The sequence below is a fragment of the Furipterus horrens genome, unplaced genomic scaffold (genome assembly GCF_987537825.1).
Source record: "Furipterus horrens unplaced genomic scaffold, mFurHor1.1.pri manual_scaffold_11, whole genome shotgun sequence".
NCBI classification, from domain to species: Eukaryota; Metazoa; Chordata; class Mammalia; order Chiroptera; family Furipteridae; genus Furipterus; species Furipterus horrens.
This window is the reverse complement of record NW_028327181.1, coordinates 4,673,923-4,698,715: the sequence shown is the minus strand read 5'-3', so window position 1 is coordinate 4,698,715 and position 24,793 is coordinate 4,673,923. Positions and strand designations below refer to the sequence as shown.

Genomic DNA, 24,793 nt, shown 5'->3' with positions numbered 1-24,793 from the left:
TCCGTGGGTTGTCCTTTCCCTCTCCGATAGCGCCCTTTGCACGAAAGTTTTAAATTTTAATAAACTTCTATTTATTTTACTTTTTTAATGTTGCCTATGCTTTTGGTATCACAGTTAAGAAATCATTGCCAAATTCAAGGTCCTGAAGATTTTCCTCTGTTTTATTGGGAGTTTTATAGTTTTAGCTGTTAAATTTAGGTCTTTGATCCATTTTGAGTGTATTTTTGTATAATCATGTAAGATAATGGTTCTGCATTGTTTTGCGTGTGGATAGCCATTATTTTAGAATCGTTTTGTTGAAAAGACTGTCTTTTCCCCATTGAATGCTCTTTGATCCCCTTATTAAAAATCAGTTGCCCATAAACATGAGGATTTATTTCTGGGCTCTCTATTCCTTTCCATTGGTTTTTATGTGTGTCATTATTCCAGCACCACACTATTTTGATTACGGTAGCTTTTGTAATAAGTTTTGAAATCGGGAAGCCACACTTAACTTTTGTGTGACTTGAAATTTATAATAATTTTCCCTCCCTCCATGCTGTTTTTTCTTCTCATGTTTGAAGAAACTGTCATCTGTTAGGTTGAATTTACCACATTTTGGATTTAACTGATTTGTAATTCATAATATCAGTTAATATATTTTATCCCATGTTTCTTGTAAACTTGTAGATTTGTAAACTTGATTAAATCCAGGCTCCGACTGCATCACATCAGAAGGCACCTTTTTTTTTGAATTAGGGAAATTGTCACCAGTCACCTCGCTGCAACAGTTAACAATTCATGCCATCTCATTTAATTTTTAACCCCATCTATTTCCTCCCACCTGCCTTATTTTGAAGCAATATAAACTTACTATTTTTGTAAATTTCTTGATGTTAATTTGGCATTTCGAATCACACTTTAACCTCATTTCATAAGTATTGGAAGCTTAGAAACCTAGATATAGTTTTGTTAAATCTGATCAATTTCATCATAAGTATATTTAGGACTAGAATGTGATCTTTTCTTTAATATTCATTTTTTGTTCCTATATGAAATATTAGTATGCTTTGTTTCAAAATACTAAAGAAAGAAAGAAAAGTAAAGCATAATCTGAGTGGATGCACAAAGAGTAAAACAAGAATGCACGGGAGATTTTATCAGTTTCAGAGAATGCTGCCACGACATGTGACATCCCCGTTGGGTGTCCAACCTCCTGGTGTATCAGGAGAGGTCAGTGGTTTCCCCACTGTACCGTTTTATATCATGGTGAGTTCTCTATTGTTTTCCCTGTTGAACTATTTATTCTAAGTAAACTGGATTGTCAGAACAATCTGTTCTCTTTTATTAGTCAAATATATAAATTATAATCAGTAAAAAGTAGGGTGACTACTGTAAAAGAGTCTTTTGTTTTGAACTCATATAGCTTTGTGGGGATGCCGCATGAGTTTAAGATCACTTAATTGGTGGCATTTGCTTAAGTCTTTCAATTGTGGATCTCAACAATCACTGAAGATAATCCTTCTAAGCAAGATATAGCCATTTTTTAGCCTTTGGCTACAGACTAAAAATAAATAGAAAAATCTAGTAAATTCAAATAATGTTTGAAAAAAATGTACAACTTTTGTTAGGCTTAATTGTAAGATTAGTTTATTTCCTGCGATGCAATTTCAGAGAGACAGAGTAACCTAGAAATGAAAAGTCTGGACTTTGGGTCATCTGGTTCAAATACTTCTCTGCTGGTCATGAACTGGGTGATTTTGGTCAAGGTGTTTAAATGCGAAAGCAGGTTTGGTTTCCTCACCTCTAACATCGGGATGAGAGATTTGATGTCATCCTTACCGTATAGTGTCTGGTTTGTATCCAGTTCTGTAGATGATAAATTATCAATTGTCTTCTTTAGACTTCAGGAATTTCTCTTTCTTTGTGTGAGGCAAAGAGTTACAGAATCAGAATGTTAGAAATGCAGGAATCTCAGAGGTGACTTGGTTCAAGGCATTATTTTCTAGATGAGAGAAGGTCACGGCTGGCCCTGCAGTACAAAGCTCAGTGCTACTCTACTGGGAATTGGCACCGTTCATACTGCTAGACGTTTTGTACCTGAATTGTGCTTCCCTTTAAGTGTTTTAAGTTTGTGGCTTACTTTGAGAGTTGTGATTTTATTAAAATGAGATTCCAGTTCTCTTATTCCAGAGCAACTAATGTTTATGAGGAATATAACATTTCATTTTATTAATGTTTTTATCATTTCATAAGGGGCCTGATCTTTCCTAATGGAACAAGCCTTGAGGGGTATTATGTTCTCTTAATTATATTAATTTGAAAATAGAGTCCATATTACTGGAAATTACTTGACAGCCAGCTTTGCTGGTATACTGCATTGTTTTTTGGGGGTGGGGGGGCGTGGCGGGGAAAGGCACCTGTTACACCGATTCTGACAGGCATTTATTATTTAGAAGTGAAAGTGCTTCGAATGATTTAACTTACTTTCGGGTGTTTTTCTGCAGTTGTAAACAGTGCTTATTTTTAGAGGTGAGGGAAAAATACGGAAGGTGGCTTGACGTCAGCTCATCAGGAATAGAATCTATATTTTACTCCTGAGTAGCTTTCTATAACAGAGTGGCTACTTTTGGAGTAAAGATTATTGTATTCAGAATTAGTTATTTCTTCCAGGAGTTGATTTTACTTCATTTATTTTAGTTTGATAACATTCCCTTTCTTTCCTCCTTCCTGCCTTTTCATGACCTACACCTGTTCGGGGCTTCTGCGCCAGCCAAGCGCAGAGAGAGCCGTGCGGCCCCCAGATGGCCGGTGCACGTACTGCCCGTGAGCCCGCCCCGCAGATGGGGCACCTGTGCTGTATTCGAGTGGAAGTATAAGATATTTTAAATGTGAAAATGTGTTCTGCTTGTTTAGCCTGTTGAGTTTAATAAACAATATTTAATCTTTTCAGAGGTCGAAACAATAACAAGGGACTGCCTCAGTCTACGGTGAGTAACTTGAATGTTGTTTGTTTGGAAAAATTGGTAACTAAGGCTCAGTGGATTGAGCGTCGGCCTGCACGCCAAGTGTCGCTGGTTCGATTCCCAGTCAGGGCACATGACTAGGTGGCACGTCAGGTCCCCAGTTGGGGGTGTGTGAGAGGCAACCACACAGTGATGTTTCTCTCCCTCTCTTTCTCCTTTCCTCTCTCTCTGAAAATAAATAAATAAATAAATAAAATTTTTAAAAAAAATTGGTAACTAAAATGTGATTTCTAAACCAAAGACCAATAGCCAAGGCAAAAAAAAATTTTCCTCTCTTTCAATATTGTATCTCAGATAGATAGATAGATAGATAATTTTTTAAAATCCTCACTTGAGGACTTTGCTTTCTCATTGCATTTAGGGAGAGAGGAAGGGAGAGAAAGAAACATCGATGCGAGAGAAAAGCATCCATCAGTTGCTCACCCCATATGTGCCTGGACTGGGGATCCCATACGCCTGGACCTGGGATAGAACCCGCAACCCAGGCCTGTGCCCTGACCGGAAATCAGACACGCAACCCTTTGGTTATGGGTTGATGCTCCAACCAACTGAGCTGCACTGGCCAGGGCTCAGATATCTTTTATAGATAATACTGTTCGGTATAAAATTATTAGCTATATTTGGTTTTTGGTGACTGTATAAATGGTGAAATTGTCTGTAATATTTTTCATGCATCGTAATGTCATTTGTTTTTTTGTAAATGACTGAAGGCGCATCTAACTCCTAAAAAGTAAATGGAACACCAGAACTGGAGTTTAGAGCTCTTTGGGTTTTTGACTTTGAATTACAGTGCTATCTTTTATTCCTTTCATTTTTCTCCCTTGGAAAGGGCCTTTTGGTTTTAAGTTTCAGAACTTTACCAGTGAAATTAAATTGGGCCTGGATGGGAGGAGGTATAAGTTCCACGTGATGGAATAAGATAAATGAGCAGCTCACTAATTGTTGAGGCGTTGTCTTTATTGGACACGTTTTCCTTTTTGAGAGTCCGGAGGACACGGGCGTACATGGTGTGTGAGCAGGCGTTGTGGGGCTGATTCGCCTTCAGAGCGCTGCCGTTGGTTCTTGTGTGCCGAGTGCGTGTGGTCAGGCGTCTCTACAGAGCCGCCTGCGGAACTGCCCCACTTATTTATTAAGATATTCTTAATCCTGTTTAGTGTGCAGGTCTGTGAGCTTTGAGGCTTACAGTTTTATAACCATAAAATTGCCATAATTAAGATAGGAGAACAGTTCCACCATCTCCAAAAATCCCTCAGGCTACTTTGTAGTGAAACCTGCCCCCCGACTCCCCAACCATTGATCTGTCTCAGTTCCTGTGATTTCGTCTTTCCTCATATATGTAAGTTCACTTGTGCTTTCTGTATCATGTATGGTCGAAACATTGTTGGTTGGTATGACTGGTTTTCCTTTTGAAATCCTAAGCTTCTGTTCTCTAAGGAAGCAAAGAAGTGTAGTAAACCTTCCTTTATGCATGTGAGGTATTACAAACCTAACTAAACATTTATAACAAAGTAAATGTTAACTTTAATATATATGCAAGGATAAGTGCTGATTGCTCATAATGTTGTTTTCTTAATGTTCCAGATTACCTTCGATGGAATCTATGCAAACATGAGGATGGTTCATGTCCTCACATCAGTTGTGGTAAGTTAATCAGTCGTACGTTGTTGGAGTAGAATAAAGGAGTTTTATGAAGTTATAAAATGTGGGGGAGTGATTCTCTGTGTAACATTTCTTAGGTCATATTTAATCAGGATAATTTAGAAAACAGATAAGAATTCTACCAAAATTATTGTAACTTTCACTGTAAAAAGCATTCTTGTTAACCCTGCTGTGTACATAATAATATTAGTTGATTTTTAGTGCATTATTTTGTCACCTAGTAAAACCGGAGTCAGAAATACTTAACTTCGGTATTTAAGTTCATACTGTATTTCTGAGCAGGATCCTCTGTGTTGTTGATGTTCTAAGATTTTTTTAGTGTTCTGTCAAGTGAGCACCAGATACATTGAATGAAGCCTGATGAGCTAATGAAAAGTAAATTGAAAACAATTACCTCCATGACTGAGAAGCACACTGTTTCTTTGATAAATTCGCTTTATGTTTTCAGGGATCCAAATGTGAAGTTCAAGTGAAAAATGGAGGCATATATGAAGGAGTTTTTAAAACATACAGCCCTAAGGTAATTTTTACTCTCTTTCTTTTTGTTACCCGTGGAAGCCCACGAACCGTGGGCGGCCGTGTGTTGGCGTGGCTTCCCCGTGGCGTCTGTCAGTTTCCGACCCAGGTGCGCACTGTGCACTCGGGGCTTTACCTTTAAGGCTCTTTCCGAAGCCCCTTTCAAATACCGATTATTTTGTAGATGGTCTATATAACCAAAAAGGCTTCTCGCTCTGCTTATTAAAATATTTTGGCCTTTTCAAGCATTGTGGGCCAGAAAAGGGAGGGATTGGGTGGTTGGTTTGTTTTCCTTTTTATTACTATTAATGTGCTCAAGACACACAGCAGGCCCCGCTATATCGCGGGTCTCTTGTTGCGGCCTCACTGCACCGCGGGATTTTAAAAATATTATATTTAATTATTTATCGTGGATGTTTTGCTCTGCCGCAGGGTGTTGCGGTACTGTATGCGCACGTTGTTAAAGTGACGTGGGTTTACGAGTGTAGAATACATGTAAGGTTCCTACTTCGAGGCGGGGTCTGGGACGTAATCCCCGAGATAAGGGAGGGAACACCATATGATGGTAGCAAGAACCAACTTTGAGGTGATAGGATTTTTGAATGATGGAATGGAAAACATTGTATTTCTGAGAAAAAGGTATAATTACAAGTTCTCTTGCGATGGATTCTTTTTTTCCAAAGGCATGTAAGAATAGTACCTTGAGGTGCTAAAGAATTTCCATCAAGTTTGATTTTATAAGTGTTTGAACATTTACTTGTTTTTCCATTTTAGTGTGATTTGGTACTTGATGCTGCACACGAGAAAAGTACAGAATCCAGTTCAGGGCCGAAACGTGAGGAAATAATGGAGAGTATTTTGTTCAAGTGTTCAGACTTCGTGGTGGTGCAGTTTAAAGATATGGACTCCAGTTATGCAAGAAGAGGTGAGTTTTCCTTTCCTAAATATGCTTCATGGTTTATAAGATTTGTTCAGGCAGACTCTGTAGACTTTTTAAAAACGAAATATGGGCTTTTAAAAATAATCCGATTAAGACAAATGGGGACTTTAATGCATTTTTGTTGGAAAATAGTTGAAACTTTAATGGACAATTCCTTGGTACTTTTAGTAGGATAAATAATGAGAGTTTGTTTTATTAAAAAATTGTAAAGGATTTTCTACAGTTTCATGGTTAAGAATGCTACTGATTATACGCAACTGAAAATTTCTTGTCCCATTTGTTCTCATTTTTTAGTTTTATAATGCTTATAGTTTTATTATGCTTGTGGTTCTATAAATGCTTTAGTTTTAGTTCTGTAAATGCTCTGGAAAGAAATCAGAAGCACAGGGGCGAGGTAGAAAGGCAGAGAGCTGTGGATAGACGGCGATTATCTAGTGAAGATAAATAGTAACGTAAACCACGTGCATTTGAAAACACAGCGTGTGGGACGACATTTTGAGAACATAAAAGCGATGATGTAGTTATATTAAAAATGTAATAGGTTTCAGGTGTCCATTTAGGAGAAAAATGTAGGAATTGCTGTTACTCGTTTAGGGAGGAGACTTTGCGGCGCTGAGCGGTCAATAACAGTGAAAACTCTTCTGGGCGATTTTGAACTTCTAAAATTGTTAAATTGATTTTATTTTTCCCTTTTGGTCACATTCCGTAGTCACTTCTATTGCAAATAGTCACTCAACAATTTTTTGTTTTTATGATTCAATTTATGAGTACAGCTGTTTTAATTGAGCTAATTTTCTAAACTGTTAACTTAGGAGTTAGAAGCCACTCGAAAGTTAAAGCCTTTCTCTTGGACCTTTAACAAGGGTCCCGCCGCGACAGCAGCGAGCGTGCGTTTCCGGAAGCTCGCAGTGTGCGGTGCCCCAGCTGCTGTGCGGTGTGTCTGTGGTTCTGGTTCGTAGCTCTTTGTCTAAGAGTCCTTCCGTGGCCCGGACAAGAAAGCAAGTCTTTTTTTTTTTTTACTTGCTGCCTTTGGAGTTGATCTTGTTTATACCTAGGAGCACAGATATACATTTATACTTATACTGTTTTGAAGTATTTCACTGTTTAAAATTAAGAAAATTGACTTTGGATCATAAGCCAAGGGGAAAATAAAATTTAAGTTGAATTTTGCACATAGCACTCTGGAAAATGTGTTGGTCCCAACAACAAAGTGCTCCCTGTCCTACTGAGTGCCAGGCCCTTTAGCTAGCAGGCGTTCACAATATGCTTTGTTTTTTGTTCTTAAAGTGAACTGGCGTTTCCAAACTTGGAACAGAACTGTCAGTTGGAGATACAGTATCCCATTCTTTGATCCTCTTCAAAATTCATATCTTTAAATTTTTATTTTAGTTTATTATTTTATTATGCCTTTATTACTCGAGGAGTTTGTGTTTATTGTAGAAAGCCAAGAAAATACAGATCAGAGTGATAGCTCTGACAGTGTTTAGTATACTCAGCAAGCGACTGGATATATTTTTATATTTATGTATATAAAAATACAGTTCTCTTGATGAGGAGCTCCAGTAGTGGAGTAATTTCAGGTGTTTTACTTAAAGACTATAGTGGTTTAATGACTTGTACGATTGTATCCAGCGCGCAGTGTCCTGGAAATAGTATTAGGTCACGTGTCTTGGATTTCTGGTCTCTTAAGCCAGATTCTTAACGCTATGCTGGCAGAAGTTGCCTTCTATGAAGGTGTTATTACAGAGTGTTGTTAGTATAGAGAACACTTTTTTAGAGTAATTAATTGGCATGGTTCATTAATTAGAAAAAATAAGGAATTTAGTACTGCTTCTGTTTCGTTCTAAAGACTCAGATTTCCAGTCCCCTTGAGTAAAGAAAGGTAGGGTTTAACCATTGATTCTTAATGCTGGGTTCGTATTCTGGTTATCCATGGAGTTTCTAAAAATGTCTAGTTCTCATTTCTAGGGATTCCGACTTAATTGTAATTAGCCTGGGAGAGGCTCTGGGCATGTGTTTCTGAGGAATACGCAGATGGGAGCCATTGGTTTCATGTGAGCTCCTAGAAGCAGCTCTGTTCTGTGGGTCCTGAAGGTTTGCACTTCATTTCCTTGCCTCATAGATGCCTTCTTGCCTCAGAATTGGAGATTGTCTTGACTAGTCTACTGGTATTAGTTTGATACTGCATCTTAAATGGGTAGATGGAGTAAGGTTTTATTTTTATTTTTTTTATTAAGGATTAATAGAGGTGAGTGAGAAGAAGGACATTTGTTTCCTTTCTGAGCTTTTATCTTTTAATTTTATTTGCAATAGTAATGTCAAATTCTTATGGTAGATAATATTAACTAAATTTTGAGGGCGAATTCTCTGTGTCAGACTCTCCGCAATGTGTTTTATGTACATTGGTTTCATTTTTTTAAATTATGTTTTGATTATGCTACTACATTTGTCCTGAGTTTTCTTCCTTTGCCCCCTCCACCCAGCACCCCTACTTCCTCAGGCAGCTCCCCCACCATTGTTCATGTCTGTCTCTCTTCTTCTTATTTGCTTAGTTTGTTTTTTAGATTCAGTTGTTGATAGGTTTGTACTTATTGCTATTTTATTGTTCATAGTTTTGATCTTTTTCTTAAATCTCTTTAACATTTCATATAATAATGGTTTGGGGATGATGAACTCCTTTAGTTTTTTTCTTGTCTGGGAAGCTCTTTATCTGCCCTTCGCTTCTAAATCATAGCTTTGCTGGATAGAGTAATCGTGGCTGGAGGTCCCTGCTTTTCGTGACTTTGAATAGTTCTTGCCAATCCCTTCTAGCCTGCCAATTTTCTTTAGAGAAATCACCTGACAGTCTTACGGGAACTCCCCTGTAGGTAATTAACTTTTTTCTCTCACTGCTTTTAAGAGTCTCTTTAACGTTGGACATTTTCATTACACTGTGTCTTGGAGTGGACCTCTTTGCATCCATCTTGTTTGGGACTCTGCTTCCTGCACGTGCAGGTCTAGTCCCTTCACCAAATTAGGGAAGTTTTCTTTCGTTATTTTTCAAGTAGAGTTCCAATTTCTTGCCCTTTCTCTTCTTCTGGCACCTCTGTGATGTGAATGTTGGACCACTTGAAGTTGTCCAGAGGCTGCTTATACTATCATTTTTTTGGATTCTTTTTTCTTCTTCTTGTCCTGATTGTTTTTGTTTCCTTATGTTCCAGATCATTGATTTAATTCTTGGCTTCACCCACTCTACTGTTTCCTTGTAAATTGTTCTTTATTTCAATTAGTGTATCCTTTGTTTCTGACTGGATCTTTTTTATGCTGCTGGGGTCCTCACTAAGCTCCTTGAGCACCCTTATAACCAGTGTTTTGAACTGTGTATATGATAGCTTGCTTATCTCCATTTTGTTTAGCTCTTTTTCTGGAGTTCTGTTGTTCTTTCATTTGGGCCATGTTTCTTTGTCTCCTCATTTTGGCAGCCCCCCTGTGTTTGTTTCTCTGTATTAGGTAGAACTGCTTTGATTCCCTGTCTTGGTCGTGTGGCCTAATGGAGTAGGTGTCCTGTAGGGTCCAGTGGCACAGCCTCCCCTGTCACCCAAGCTGGGTACGCGAGGGTGAGCCATTTGTGTGGGCTGAGTACACCCTCCTCTTGTAGTTGAGCCTTGGTTGCTGTTGGAAGGTCGGGGGAAGGGATTTACCCAGGCCAGTCAGCTGCAAGGACTGGCTGTGACCACTGACCACCACCCTCCGCCCTCTGTGGAGGATCAGCTGTGCAAGGCCAGGGTGCTGGTGCTCCGACGTGGTCTGTAGTTGTCCAATGGGTGTGCAGGCCCTGGGGTTTCCCGGGTTCGCCCCTCACCTGTGTTTTGCCTGGGACCACCCTGTCTGAGCTGTAAAGCAATCTGAGATGTTCTACCTGTGCTGGGCTGGGAGATCCCCAGGTGAAGCCAAGCTGTGAAGCTAGGTGGGCTGCTGGTAGTGGCAAGGCCTGGGGCTCACTGAGGCCAGCTCTTGCTTGTTCCATGGGATTCAGGAAATTGTGAGACATGAGCCAAGACCAGCCATTCATATGAAAAAGCAGCTTGCCTGGGCCCAGTCTCGGGGGATCTCTGAGGCAGGGCAGACAGTGTCCGCCAGGATGATGGAGTCTCAGATATGGCACCAGCTTGCCAGCTCTCTGGGGGGAGGGTTTAGAAAAGGGACCATGACTTGTGCTCATGTTGATGTGAGACACTTCATTTTCTCCCTGTTAGACCACTGGTGCCTTTCAAACTGCTACCCCAGTGCTGGAGCTCAGAGGGGGTGAGTCTGAGCAGGTGAGTCCGTGTGTGGGTTCTTTAAGAGGAACTGCTTGGGGCTCCAGCAGTTTTCTTCCACTGACTCAATCCCTGCTGTTTATTTTTAGAGAGAGGGGAAGGGAGGGAGAAAGAGAGGAAGAGAATCATCAGTGTGTGGTTGCCTCTTGTGCGCCCCCAACTGGGGACCTGGTCTGCAACCCAGGCACGTGCCCCGACTGGGAATCAAACCGGTGAACCTGTGGTTTGCAGGCTGGTGCTCAGTCCACTGAGCCACACCAGCCAGGGCTCCCCACTGGCTTAAGCAGCCAGAAATTGTGGGGACTTATCTTCCTGTCACTGGAACCCTGGGCAGGGGGGCCTGGTGTGGGGCTGAGACTCCTCACTCCCGAAATATCCCTCTTGAATTTTTATCCACCACACGAGGGTGAGGGACTGGCCCATTCTGTGTCTGCGACCCTCCTCCCAGTCTGGATGGATGTGGTTTCTTAAATCCCTAGTTGTCAGACTTCCATTCCACTTGATTTCTGACAGTTCTGAGGGATGGTTCTATAATTTAGTTGCACTTTTCCTGTGGTTGTGTGAAGAGGCGAGCCATGCCTGCCTGCGTTGTCATCTGGACCGGAAGTCTGCATTGGTTTCATTTAATCCTTACAGCTTCTCTCTGGAAGTGGGGATTATAATTTTCCATGTGTTGTAGGTGAGGAGACTGAGACACAAGTTTAAGCAGCTGGGTAAAGTGAAGGCAGAAACTCAGCATTCTCTTACTCCACGTCATGTTCTTAAATGTTGTACCGTAGCGACACGCACTAGGCGGTCTGCTTTCTTGTTCAGATGAGCCGTGCCAATAAATCTGAATTTACCTTAAGGGATTTCCCCATAAATAAAACCAAAATTAAAAACCAAAATGTTCACATTGTTTAAAGTTCAGATTTTTATATGGGTCAAGATTCTTATCTTTTTTAAGTCTTTGGCTTTATTTTTGGAGAAACTTTTTAAAGTTAGTAAGGTCAGTGTGGCTTTTAAGTTCTTAACGCTAACTTCATTGATGTCAATAGATTTTAAAACTTGCCGTATTTATACACATAAATGCGAATGAGTAAAAGTCCTAGAAGTAATTGATGATCTTGTTACGATGTGGTAAGTTCCAGTTGCTTTCCTGAATGCTACACATGTACCAGTTTGATTTACGGGCAAAATGAAAAGCAGCTTTACATCTTGTAAACTGCGGGTTCCTTTTGCACACACATGATTAGCGTGTTTTATACTTTATTTGAATTCTGTTGCAAACAGATCTGGGATGCTTTCGTTTTTTCTCTTCATTTTGCCTTTCTTTTTTTCAAGCTTTCAGATGCCTCTGTCTCTGCATCTGTTTACCTTGAAATTGGCATATCATTCCCGCTTGCTTTTCACTGGCTTCTGGTCTCTTCCCAGGGTCCCTTTCTAGCTGCTCTTCTCCCTCATCCTCTCTCTGCGCCCCTGTTGTTCCTCCTTACTCATATTTTGTTCTTTGATTTAATACCCCAACTCAACTATGTTTTTAGTTCTGGGGCTTCTCTTCTACTTCCTTATTCCATTTTTTTTCATGTTTCTTTCTGCTGCTTTATGTATTCCCAGTGTAGTAGTCCCAGCCTGGAGAACAGGAGTCACTACGCTTAATAAGGCCTGTGGGCCACATCCACTCATCAGTAAATACAGTTTTATTGTAAGACAGTTATGCCTATTTCTTTATGCATCATCTGTGGCTGCTTTGATGCTCCAGTGATAGAGTTGAGTAGCTGTCGTAGAGATGATACGGCTTGCAAAGCCAGAAAGCATTTAAAGATTTCACTTATTTACTTTTAGAGAGAGAGAGGAAGGGAGGGAGAGAAGGAGAGAAACATTAATGTGTAGTTGCCTTTAGCGTGTTCCCAGCTGGGGACCTGGCCCGTAACCCAGGCATGTGCCCTGACTTGGAGTCGAACTGGCGACCTTTTGGTTCACAGGCCGGCACTCAATCCACTGAGCCACACTAGCCAGGGCCCAAACGGTATTTAATAGCTGGCCCGTTACAGAAAAGGCTTGCCTATTCTAGTCCTGGATCATTTTTTGTGCTGCATTTGGGCTGTTAGGGCTGATCAGAACTACCCACCACACTGGTGGTGGTGCAGTAACACAGCGTGTCCTTGGTCTCGAAACTCCTGCTTCAGCTGTAACCTGATGCTGTGTGCCTTCCCAGAATCCCTTGCTTGTGACCATTTACATTGGGTTTATCCTGAAGAACCACTTTGCTTATCAGCTTCTTTGTCACAGTAAGTGAAAAACCCTGTGCGATTGTTGGTAACGCTCTCCATCACCAACTGTCTGTCCCTCCCCTGTCTCCAAGTTTATCTGCCCCCTTGCCGTCACTGCTCTCTTCCTCTGGTTTGGAGTTGCGGGAATGTCTCACTTCCCGTTCAGTCCCAGCTTCTCCAGTCATGCCCTTGGTTCTGTCCATGCTGCCATTTCTGGGTTCTTGCTCTTTCCGATCACCTCTCTGTTTCCAGACTCTTCGCCTCTTCTTTTCCACTTACTCCTTCCCTTTATCCCGAAAACCTATTCAAATCCCTCTCATCCTAAAAGGATCCCTTTTTATCCTCAGTTCTTCTAGTGACTGTACTGTCTTTCTGCCTTTCTTATCCAAAGTTCTTAACTCTTTATTTTCTACTGACTTCTCATCCCATTATAATCTGCCTTTTATACTCACAACTTGGGAGCTTCTGAGGCTACCAGGAACCCCTAATTGCTTGGATTTTTGTACTTTCTCAGCCCTTGCTGCATTTGACACTGCTGGTTCCTGCTTCAGAAGCCGTTCTTCTCGTGTGTCTCAGTCATCATTCCTTTAATACTCTCTCTTTGGGCTTCGTTTTCACCACGCTGCCCTTAACGTGTTCGTGTTCCAGGGTTTTCCTTTGCCCTCCGCTGACCACGTGTCGATTGCTTGCATACTTCCCTGATTTCAGCTAGCATGAGTAAGCGCCTCCCCGTGATGGCTGTATCATTTGCATATAACATATATTATAATTATATGTTTCTGTCTACCTCATTATTATACTTTGAGCTTCTTGTATGTGGATACTGTATTTGTTTTTTTAAACCCTTGGAGGCTAGTATAGTGTTCTGTCCTACAGTATAGGTGTAATGTAAATGTCTTTCAAATGAATAAAGGTAGAGCCTTCATGTAGAGAGTGAGGAAGCTGTTCGTGGGTTACGTGAACAGCCCACCACCAGATTCCACCGAGCCGTGGGCTGTGTTCATTGTCACTATGGACAGTACGGAGAAATTCAAGACTTAATCTATTTTGGGTCCCTTTTGAGAACTTAGTGAAACTGTATACCTTCACCCTAGAAAAAACCCACACAGAGACTTCTACATTTAATTCCATGGTGTTCACAGTTCCCTAGGGAGTGCATATATTCCATATTACGAAGCCATTTTCTAGGTATTTTCAGAGTTGAAGATACCAGGGCATGTGAAAGAAATCAAGAAAAATGGGATGTTGAACTTGGTGGCATTGTTTTCCAAAGGGAGTTCAGAGACAAGCTGCACTTGAGCTGGGCTGTAATGTGTGGTTGGAGAGCAGTGTGAGCTCTCCTACAGATTATTCTATTCTGGTATTGCACTGCCGTGTTCTCCTGCGGTTGCCATGCAGGTCCGATAGGGCAGGGCCCTGTGAGTGACAGAGGGGTCCCTTCTGAAGGGTGGGACGTTAGGGGGGCCGTGGCGGCCGCCTGAGGAAGAGGCAGGCCCCAGAGCGGGAGAGCCTGGGAAAAGCCTCGGGTTCGGAGGAGTTTAAACTTAACTTCAGATTCATTTATGGTCAGCGCTCTGGTAAGGTGGGCTGGCCACAGCCTTGCAGCTGGGTAGGCACATTCCTGGAGCTAGGAGTGCAGTCGGCTTTATAGACGGGCAGGAAGTGCTGACGTCGGACAGGCAGTCGGCTTTGAAGCTGGTTGATCAGGATCCACGGCCTGCCCACTTTGGGCAGGAGGGAGGAGAGGCCCCGTGGTAGGCAGGCAGTGGGGTAGTGGGTAGGCAGGTGGCCTGGTGGCCGGGGACTGTCCAGGACTGGTGGGAAAGCCCTGTAGGGCGTTGGCTTGGACTTGGGGGCTTCGGGGAGTAGCTTTTCTAGTGAGCCAGCTCTAAGTAACTCCATATTCTGATATTCTTTTGTCAAAACCGAACCATTACGAAGGTACTGCTTCGGCTTTGCTGTGAGCTAGTAAAAGAAGAGTATGTGTTCGTGCTGGGGGCAAGTAGGCTGGCATTTACTGGGGTCACTGTGTAGGTGGCACAGAGACTATTGAGATTTTTAAAAAATAAAAAGGTATGGTGGAACAGGCGAGGGAAAGCTAAATGGAGCAGTTTGAGATACACTGCAGGGAAGTATTGCATAGTTATTAAAATAAGGCTGCCTTCTTAAAATTTTTGTTTATATATTTTTATAGCATATAGAAATTCTCTGCTGTATTTAGTGGTATGCTGAGGTCAAAGCAGTAATGCTTTATTAAAAACAAAAGAATATAAAACAAAAACCTACAGCATAAAGTAGAATTTTATTTAGACAAAATTAAAATATTGTTTAGTACTAACAAGAGTAAGGTAGTCTGATTCAGGATATGTATAGAGACTAATGATTTCAGTTTTATTTAATAGCATTAATCAGCTAGACAGTATAAAATAAAAACATTCACAATAGGAACAGAACTTAAAGTGTGTACAAATGAACATAATATATGTGGATAAGCTGATGACCATAAAAACACTGGAAGAACCTAAAAGATTTGACTAAATGGAGAAATATTCCGTACTTTGACTGGAAATATGTAACACTGTTAAGTTGTCTGTTCTCCTCAAAGTAATCTCTAAAGATAATATCTTTGTGTTGTAGAAACTGATAAAATGATTCTAAAGTTTATAAGGTAATATGTATTAATAGAAGAATTTTGGAAATTCCTTTCTACAGGAGTCACAAAAGAGGACTTGCCCTACCGTACAGTAAAATGTATTAGAATTAAAACACAGTGATCACCCTGGCTCGTGTGGCTCAGTTGTGGGTTCCATCCCCAGTCAGGGCACGTGCCTGGGTCGTGGGTTCTGTCCCCTGTCTGGGCGCGTACGGGAGGCAACCAGTCGATGTCTCTCTCCGTCCTCTCCCTCTGAAAGCAATGAAAAGTCCTTGGGCGAGGATGAAAAACAAAAAAATCATAGTTGTCACAGTGGTCAAGAATAGAGAATCCAAAAGAAGACAATTTATATGGGCATTTTATTAATATGTGATAAAGTTAATACTTAAATATGGAGAAAAGGTAGATTATTCAGTAAATGGTGTTGGGACATTTGGGGGGAATTAGATTCATAACTCACACCAATCACCGAAGTGAACCTAAATAGTTAGAACAAATCTATGAATTTATATTCTTCTGAGATGGGGAAGGACTTTATAAGCGTGCTGCCATCAAGGCAAAATTCATAAAGGAAAATATTGAAATATTTGATTATAAAAAATTAAATTGAGGGACTCAGAAAATAACTTATACTCTATGTTGTCAAATTCTAGTGGTTAATTCAAAATGATCCCAGGGCATTTTCAGGAAGACCGTTTACTTGGTAGTATTGTGTTGTAATGCTGGTGTGCCCGGTTTCTCTCTGGTTGTAGGTTTATTTTCTCGTGCTCTGCAGAGCCTCACTGGAGTCTTATGAATAGCAAATACATTGAAACTAGCAATAAAGCAGGGCAGTAAAAGAATGTGGGCGAATTGTCTCCATTTTAATTTCTACTCCATCGGACTAAATATAAAACTGATTGCTTTTTATCCAGATCAGCCCTGGCAAGGAGTTTTAAGTGAGCATGTGCATGTGAACAGTTGTTCTTCTAATTTATATTAGAGAAGAACAGCCTGAATCTATAAACTTCTATATATTTACCTAGGAAACAGAAAGGCATGCATCTAGCTGTAAGAATTGGAATTCACTTCATTTACTTTTTCTTTACCTATTTCTGAACACTTTTGCTACAGGTTTGAGAGTAAGTTTTTATTAAAAGACTACTTTGTTGGCTAATAGTACTGGTAATTTAGTTTCTAAATTTCATTTTTTGATTCCTGAATATTTCTGAATTTACTTTTTTTTGCCCTAAATTTTCTACAAAATTTTATATTTCCTTTTTCCTTTCTTATTCTTTAACTTTTGAATTCCCCCTCCACCCTAGTTCACGTCCAGGGGTCATGCATATACGTTATTTGGCTTCTCTATTTCCTGTATTATCATTCACTTCCCCTGTCTGTTTCGTGCCTACCTATTATGCTTCTTAGTCCCTGCACCTCCTACTCCTCCTTTCCCCCTCCCAGTTGATGATCCTCTAGATGATCTCCATATCTGTGATTCGGTTCTTGTTCTGGTCATTTGCTTAGGTTTTTTGTTTGTTTGTTTGTTTTAGATTCAGTTGTTGATAGATGTGAGTTTTTTGTCATTTTACTTTACTGTTCATAGTTTTGATCTTTTTCTTAAATAAGTCCCTTTAACATTTCATGTAATAATGTCTTGGTGATGATAAACTCCTTTAGCTTCACCTTGTCTGGGAAGCACTTTATCTGCCCTTCCATTCTAAATGAAAGCTTGGTTGTAGGTCCTTGCTTTTCATCAGTTTGAATAGTTCTAGCCAGTCCCTTCTTACCCACAAAGTTTCTTTTGAGAAATCAGCTGATAGTCTTATGGGAACTCCTTTGTAGGTAACTCTCTTTTCCCTTTCTGCTTTTCAGATTCTTTGTCTTTAATCTTTGGCATTTTAATCATGATGTATCTTGGTGTGGTCTTCTTTGGGTCCAACTTGATTGGGACTCTGCTTCTTGGGCTTATATGTCTATTTCCTTCACCATATTAGGGAAGTTTTCTTTCATTATTTTTTCAAATAAGTTTTCAATTTCTTGCTCTTCCTCTTCTCCTTCTGGCACCCCTATGATTCGGATGTTGGCACATTTAAAGTTGTCCCAGAGGTTCCTAATCCTCTCCTTTTTTTTTCAATTCTTGTTTCTTCTTTCTGTTCTGTTTGATTGTTTATTTCTTCCTTTTGTTACAAATCATTGATTTGAATCCTGGCTTCCTTCCCTTCACTATTGGTTCCTTGTATATTTTTATTTCGCTCAGTGTATCCTTAATTTCTTTCTTTATTTTATGTCTGCACTCAATCAGTTTTCTGAGCATCCTTATCACCAGTGTTTTCAACTCTGCATCTGATAGGTTGGCTCTCTCCATTTTGTTTTGTTCTTTTCCTGGAGTTTTGTTCTGTTCTTTCCTTTGGGCCTTATTTCTTTGTCTCCTCAGTTTGGCAGCCTCCCTGTGTTTGTTTCTGTGTATTAGGTAGAGCTGCTTTTACTCCTGTCTTAGAAGCGTGGCCTGTGTAGCAAAGGCACCTGTAAATTGTGTGGGGCGGAGCCTTAGGTAGTTGCCAGGGAGAGGCAACCCACTTCAGGGCCCTGTGGCTCTTTGTGTGTGGGGCGGGAGGTGGGCTCGGAGAGGGGACGGTGCCTGGCAAAGGCCTGCTCAGCACTTGCCCCACTTCCAGTCACCTCACCCACCTCCTGTATGCAATCGGTGCCCTTCCAGCCGCTGCCATGGGGTTTGCGTGTGTTCTAAGCCCACATGGACCCTTTAAGTTGCAAAAAGCTGAAAGTGTCTTCCACCTCCCCAACGCCCACTGGTTTTTACAGCCAGAGGTAATGGGGGTTATCTTCCTGAAGCTGAAACCCTGGGCTGTGCAGCCTGGCCTGGGGCTGGGGTTGCTCGCTCCCAAGGTATCCCTCCCGATTTTTGTCCTTCACAGGTGAACGTGGGACTGTCCGTTACGCTGCGTCCTCCATGCCACACGCCTTTCTACCCCATCTCCACGACTCCACCCCTCCTACCTGCCTGGCGGAGTGTGGCCCTTTAAATTGTTGGTTGTCGGACTTCCATACAGCTCGATTTTCTGATGGGTCTGGGTGTTACTTGTTTTTGAGATCTGGTTGTAATTCTGTGGTTGCACAGGGAGGCAAAGTGTGTCTTCCTATGCCTCCACCTTGCCTGGAACACAAAGAAATTTTAAGCATTGATTTTATTACATCATCTCAGAATCTAGAGTGGCCGTTATTGCTTACAGAATAAGTTTGGATAAATACCTGGCCTTCAGGGCCCTTCCCAGTGGAACTTCTCTTTTTTCAACTTAAGCCTATACCAACAGCTACTACACTTGACTGCGTTTTATTTTTAGCGCAATACAGTTCTTTCTCTCTGCCCCCACTGAAATCTCGTGCTGAGTCCCGGTTAAAACAAAGCGGTGGTGGAGGAGAGGAGTGGGAGGTGTCCCGTGACCGTGTGCAGCTTTCCCTCTGTCTCCGGGGTCTCCTTAAACTAGGGCTCCTTGGAGCGCAGCTGGAGACCAAGGCGTCCGCCTCGTCCCGAATGCTGGGCTGCACCACGCAGCGTGTGATACCTTTGCCAGTACGTTTTGTATTTTGTCATTCTGCACATGTTACAATGTTCAGGAGTTTAGAAATCCTTTTTATAAAACTAGGGATGTGTACTCCCCATGGTGTCTAGCATAATGCCTTACAAATAGTAGATACTCAAAATATATTTATTCTTTCAACAGACATTTTTAAATTTTTATATATTTTTACACTCACTGCACCAAACCAGGGGAAAAGTAGTTGTTTTTTTTTTTTTTTTTACATAGACATACTACCATAGATGATTAGAATTATAATTACCACTCATTTATAGGAAACTCAGGAAAGCAGTCATTTCTAGCCAAATCTAAAAACAGCTTTCCTAAGTATGGCGTATCCGGAGTCTGTTTTCTAACAGAAAGTTGCTTCTGGTAGGCATTTCAATATACTTTTGAAATACGAAAAACAAAATCCCAAGTGTTACCTTTGAAAATAAGCCCCCACCCTGACCAGTGTGGCTCAGTTGATTGGGCATCATACAGCAAAGCTGAAGGTCACCAGTGCAGTTCCCAGTCAGGGCACAGGCCTGGGGTGTGGCCTGGTCCCTGGTGGGGGCGCGCGCGAGGCAACACGTCGATGCTTCCCCTTCTCTTTCTCCCTCCCTTCTTCTCTCTTTAACAATAAATAAACCTTTAAAAGAAAAAGAAAGAAAAGAAGCCCCCAGATGATTCTTATACATGCGAGAGCAGTCAGAAGCATAGATAAGGGAGAGAAGTATCAAAGCGTATGTACAAGCTGTTTAAGACTCTTAATTAATTTTCCTTAGCTGTTGTGCGTTAGAAGCGCGCACAGGCTTGAATTTTTACCTCATACCTAACGGATTCCTTTGGGAAGACCAGTAAGGAACCAGCTTTATTTCGTTCAGTTTGAAATCGTAGGGTTAAAGGCTAGCACACCTTAGAGAAACGAGGTTTGTCCGCACACAGTCCGGCCGTTGTGAAGATAACGAGAACAGTTAACAGGAAATGGACGTAACCTGGCCGCCGAGGCGAGCGGACTGCAGTGCGCGTGCGTGAACACTGACGGCCCCACTGCCCTAGTCAGTGGGGGTGGCAGATGCTGTGCAGTGGGCACGTGTACTGTGTGGCCGTCGCATTCAAAATGCCTGAGCCAGTAGAGCAACGAATCTGCATCATATTTTGCGTTCAGCTTGAACATTCCTTCTCAGAAACTATTCAGATGACCCAGAAGGCCGCAGCTGTGGGCCTCCGGTGATGGGCAGCTTCATCACGGCAACACGTCTGCTCATGCATCACGTCTTGTGCAGAGTTTTGAGGTGAAATATTAAATTATCCGGATTACTTGTGGCCCCCCCGCCCCCCGTACAGCCCAGATTTGGCGCCCTGCGACTTCTGGCTTTTCCCGAAACTAAAATCACCTTTGGAAGTGAAGAGATTTCAGACCATCCATGAGATTCAGGAAAATAGAATAGCTGATGGCGATTGGGAGAACTGTGTGAGGTCCCAAGGTGCCTACTGTGAAAGGGACTGGAGGGGTCATTGTCCGACGTACAGTGTTTCTCGTATCTTGTGTCTTCAATAAATGTCTCTATTTTTTATATTACACGGCTGGATGCCTTCTGGACAGACCTCATACACTTACTTTATTTTAGTGCTAACCAGCGTAAAAACAACCCCCTTTCTACTTAAAGCTCACAAAACTCACTTTCCTTATTCAGGTGCCCTAGAAGCAAAGATGTGATTAGGTAGATGGTTCTCTGTTTGGAAAAATAAAATCTTTTTCTATTAAGGTGATAAATTATTTTAAAATTATGTATACAGTGTGAGAACGCAGGAGGTTGGCCTTTTGTTCTTAATTTTGTTGTATTGGGCTGTCCTGTCTTATGAAATGATGTTGGGTCCCGTGACTGCTTACCAGCGGGTTCTTAATGGGGACATCTCCATCTGCTGGGAAGTCAGGGTTTTGCCACTGCTGGCTTCTATTTAAGAATTTCAGCTGCTGGGACAAGAAGAGATTACAAGCAGGGAGGGCTCTGTTGCCTGTTTCGGGGGTACATGTGCTGCAGAGATGAATCCTGGTTTTCTGTCCCACCCCTACCATGTGTGAATTCGGGATGACCTATGTCATGTTTTTATGACTTTATACCAGGTCTTCCTGATTTATTCTCTCCCAAGAAAATTTTCTTTGAAGGAGAAACTTCAGGACTGACTTATGGATCTAACCTCAAAGACTTGGCATATCAAACAAACCACTTCTGATATTTTAAATATGAACTAGTTCTGCTTGACAGGCCCGGAATTACAATTAGAAAATAGCTGTGGTCATTCAAAATGAGCAGTATTTTTAAATAGGCAAGTACTTGTCTGTTGTATTCTGTCATGTAACTATAACTTCTCGGCATTTAGAACAGAGGCTCTCAAGTAGTTCTGTGGCTGGGATGCTGATACTTTCAAATGTCGGTCTGCAGGCGGTGGATTTTACAGAATTTATTTTCAAGTTGGTTATTTGGAACAGAACACTATTTCTGCAGAAACGTGTTAGCCTTCTGAGCTCTGTTACTTAGGTGCTTTTCATCCCCACCCCCTTTTGGCAGCCTGCTTTCCAGAATGCCTTCCAAGATGTACCCTGACCAGGGCCACCTTCACCTCCACTCTTCCTCTCCCTTCCTTCTCTGCCCCTCTCAGGGTGCTCGGACCCTTCCCTGGCCTTCCGTTTGTTTAAGTGAAGAAATTGGGTCATTTGTGTGATCTTCCTCTGGCCTCCCATTTTTAAACTCCTCGCGGTCTGCTCCCGTGGACAGCCTGCTGGGCGTGGCTGGGGAAGACGCCTCTGTGAAGCTGGTGAGTTGGATAGGAATGCTGGGTTTCTGGCCCATGCTGGAGCTTCAGGAGACCGCGGACCTCTCTTTTCCCTGTGTCTGTGACCTTGATGACCATTTCTGTTAGTCTTCTCCGTCCACTTCATTCCCTTTACCCACAGCACAGTGCTTTCTTCCTGCTCTTTAGAACATACAGGCAGAGTCCTTAGCCTGGGTCCGTGGATTCCCTAATGGTTTGTGAAGTGGAGTCAGGGCATCGGTGAACTTGGATGGGGGAAAATATTTCATTTTTATCTTTACTAATCCTTAATTGAAATTTACCATTTTTCTCCATTAATGTGGGCCGCAAAGCACTCGCAGTTGCAGTGTCTGTGCCCCAGCACCTATTTCTAGTTAATTTTGTATCCCTCGTATGTATGCCAATATCTCAAAACAATGTTTATGCTCATCGCCTCTTTAAAATTACAGGAGTTACTAGATTTGCTGTTAGAGCTTACTGTTCACTGCGTTAATAAAGAAGCATATAGTACAGTGGCCCAGGTTGGGTTTTTTAGATTCTGATAACTGCATTTCAGTATAATCGATTTCCTGTGTATTTTATGCAGTTAAATCCCTAAGCTCCCCCCCAAATACCAAAAGGATACATGGATCAAAGAAGAAAGGTTTAAAATGCCTCCTCTAGGGGCTCCATGTGCCCCGCCTCCCTGCGGTCCTCTCTGTCCGGGTCCCCTCCTGCTGCTGGCGCTGCCGCCACTGCCCCTGGTTCTGTCGTTCGTGCCCACACCCCCAGGCCCTCGTGTGTTCATTGGCCCCACCTCGTTTCTTCTGATGTTCTTCTCTGCTGTCTTCTGTAACATTAACGCTGTAGTAAGACACACGCTTCAGTATATGCGTACAGTGTGGAAGTGCACAAAAACGTGAACATAAAATACAAAGGGAACCTTGCCCATGGACTTGTGTACCTTCGGAGAAATTTTATTTTTAATGCTACTTCAGTTACAGCTGCTTTACTTTCCCTACTTAATTCTTGCTTTAAAAAAAAATTTAATTATTGATGATTTTAGAGAGGAAGGGGGGGCAGGGAGACAGAGACATTGATTTATTGTCCCACCTGTTCTTGGAGTCACTGGGTGCTCCCTGTACGTGCCCTGATCAGGGATGGAACCCCCAACCTTGGCGTGTTGGGAGGAGACTCTAACCAGCTGAGCTGTGGGGCCAGGGCCTCCTTGTGCGTGTGACGTCCTGATCTCACGCTGTTGCTTTTATAGTTCTCCTCAGAACTGTATTCTTAAACTTCAGCATTTTCCCCATTTGATCCTAGAAGATGTGTTTCACATGCGCAGCTCCTCTTCTATACACAACTCGTGCAGGAAAAGGCAGACATTGTTGTGTCTTAGTCACGTATGAATCCCCAGCTCCTCCAAACTCGGGGATACTCAGCGAACCCACTGTAACTGAGGTTCCATTGCGTGTGTGTTGGCCCTTGTATGACTGATGGTATGTGATGAGGAAATATTATTTTTAATCATTGAAAAAGTCACTGTAGTAATAGCTCAAAACAGAATTATCGAAATAACATTTTTTATGTAGAATTTCAGTGTTTGAGAAAAAGCAGATTTAATTGACAGAAAATGGATAGTTTGAGGATTTTGGTGAAGACTTTTCTGGAAGTATATTTGAGGGTTTCTGATGTTAAGTCTGATAATGATTTTTAAACTTCATCTAGTTTTATGTCGTTTTGTAGTTTTAATTAATTTATATTTACAGTATATTACTAGCATTTAACTTAATTTCACCACTATTCTGGCTCTTTAAATTATTCTCTGACAAGTCTGCTTTTTCAGAGGCATAACTGACTGAAAAGGAGAAGAGGGAAACCTGAGGGGGAGAGCACCTACCTATCCTGCTTCCTGGGTTTGGGGCTGGGGGGTTATCCCGTGAGAGAAGGGGGCCGTATTGGCTGGGACGTTTATTTCCAGTTGCCACCAGGTGGCACCATTGGCCCAGAAGGACTGGGTTCCTGCCCAGAATCAGAATGGAAATAAGGCTGTGAGAGCCTGCCTGCTGTGGGGATAGCATGGGGGGGGGGGGGGGGGGCAGATAAGCTCGTACCCCTTTTTCCTTCTGGTTCAGAGGTTTTTGTAAATAGAATGTTTCTATAGCAGGGAATGAAGCACATGTGAATTTATATCTATTATTTCATTGATAATTTTTATTGTTTTTCTTCTTTTTCTTTCTGTACCTGTAGTTCCTTCAGAAACAGGTAACATTTTTCTAAAAGTCACTTTGTATTCTTGCATCTTGTTTTTATAATGCTTTTGTTTCTTACCGTAGAGGATAATGGGAAGTTAATATACTCTGACTTATGGCACCGGAAAAAACTATATGCAAATTCCCGCAATTGCAATTAGATTACAGCCCGTTGTTTTCTGAACTTCGCAGAAATTCTGTGTACAACAATGTACTATGTAATACCAACATTGTTTTTCAAAAATTGAAACATGGCTGTTAATGAAACAGCATTTTTAGAACTTACAGTCGTGGATGTTGCTGACAGTGCAGAACAGAGCAGCCAGGTCTCTCTTCCTAGCTGATGACGCCCCGCTGATCTGAAATGAAGCATCTGTGACCAGGTGCCCCCCAGCACCCTGACACTGCAGCCTCGTTTCGTGCTGGTTCCACTTCTGCACGTCGTCCCCGAAACTCTTTACTCATTGTTAAAAAGAGACTTTATTTGGGCAGTATTTTAAAAGGGATATCATTTTTTATTAAGAGAAACCCTTTTGCATTTTCCCTTTCCTCATTTCTGCCTTGAAAGAAAACCATAATGCTAAGTAAAAACATGTAAATAGTTCCTTTTACAAGTTTGATATTGTAAACCAATTTAAAGCAAAAATGTAGTATTGAAAGAAATCGGTTATTTAATTAATGGCCTCATACTACAGCCTAAACTGTGATCAGCAGAGTAACACTGGGTTCAGTGGGGTTTGCTTTTTCACCTCGGCTCCTGCCGAGGGAGCCTTTTTCTGTTGCGTTGAGAATAATACCTATGATGAAAGTTACGTCAGCAGTTTTTCTTGTATATTTAGTCTCTCCTGAATACTTTGCCCTA

General features: G+C 41.7%; 1 protein-coding gene across 2 annotated transcripts in view; it reads left to right on the top strand.

Moving 5' to 3' along the window:
• ATXN2 (ataxin 2) overlaps positions 1-24,793 on the top strand; it is an 80,945-nt gene that overhangs the window by 14,385 nt on the left and 41,767 nt on the right. For both annotated transcript variants that reach the window (XM_090290913.1, XM_090290912.1), the window contains exons 2-5: positions 2,933-2,969; positions 4,587-4,646; positions 5,113-5,184; positions 5,955-6,105. In XM_090290913.1, the coding sequence (XP_090147039.1) occupies positions 2,933-2,969; positions 4,587-4,646; positions 5,113-5,184; positions 5,955-6,105 (320 nt within the window). The remainder of the gene's footprint in view (positions 1-2,932; positions 2,970-4,586; positions 4,647-5,112; positions 5,185-5,954; positions 6,106-24,793) is intronic.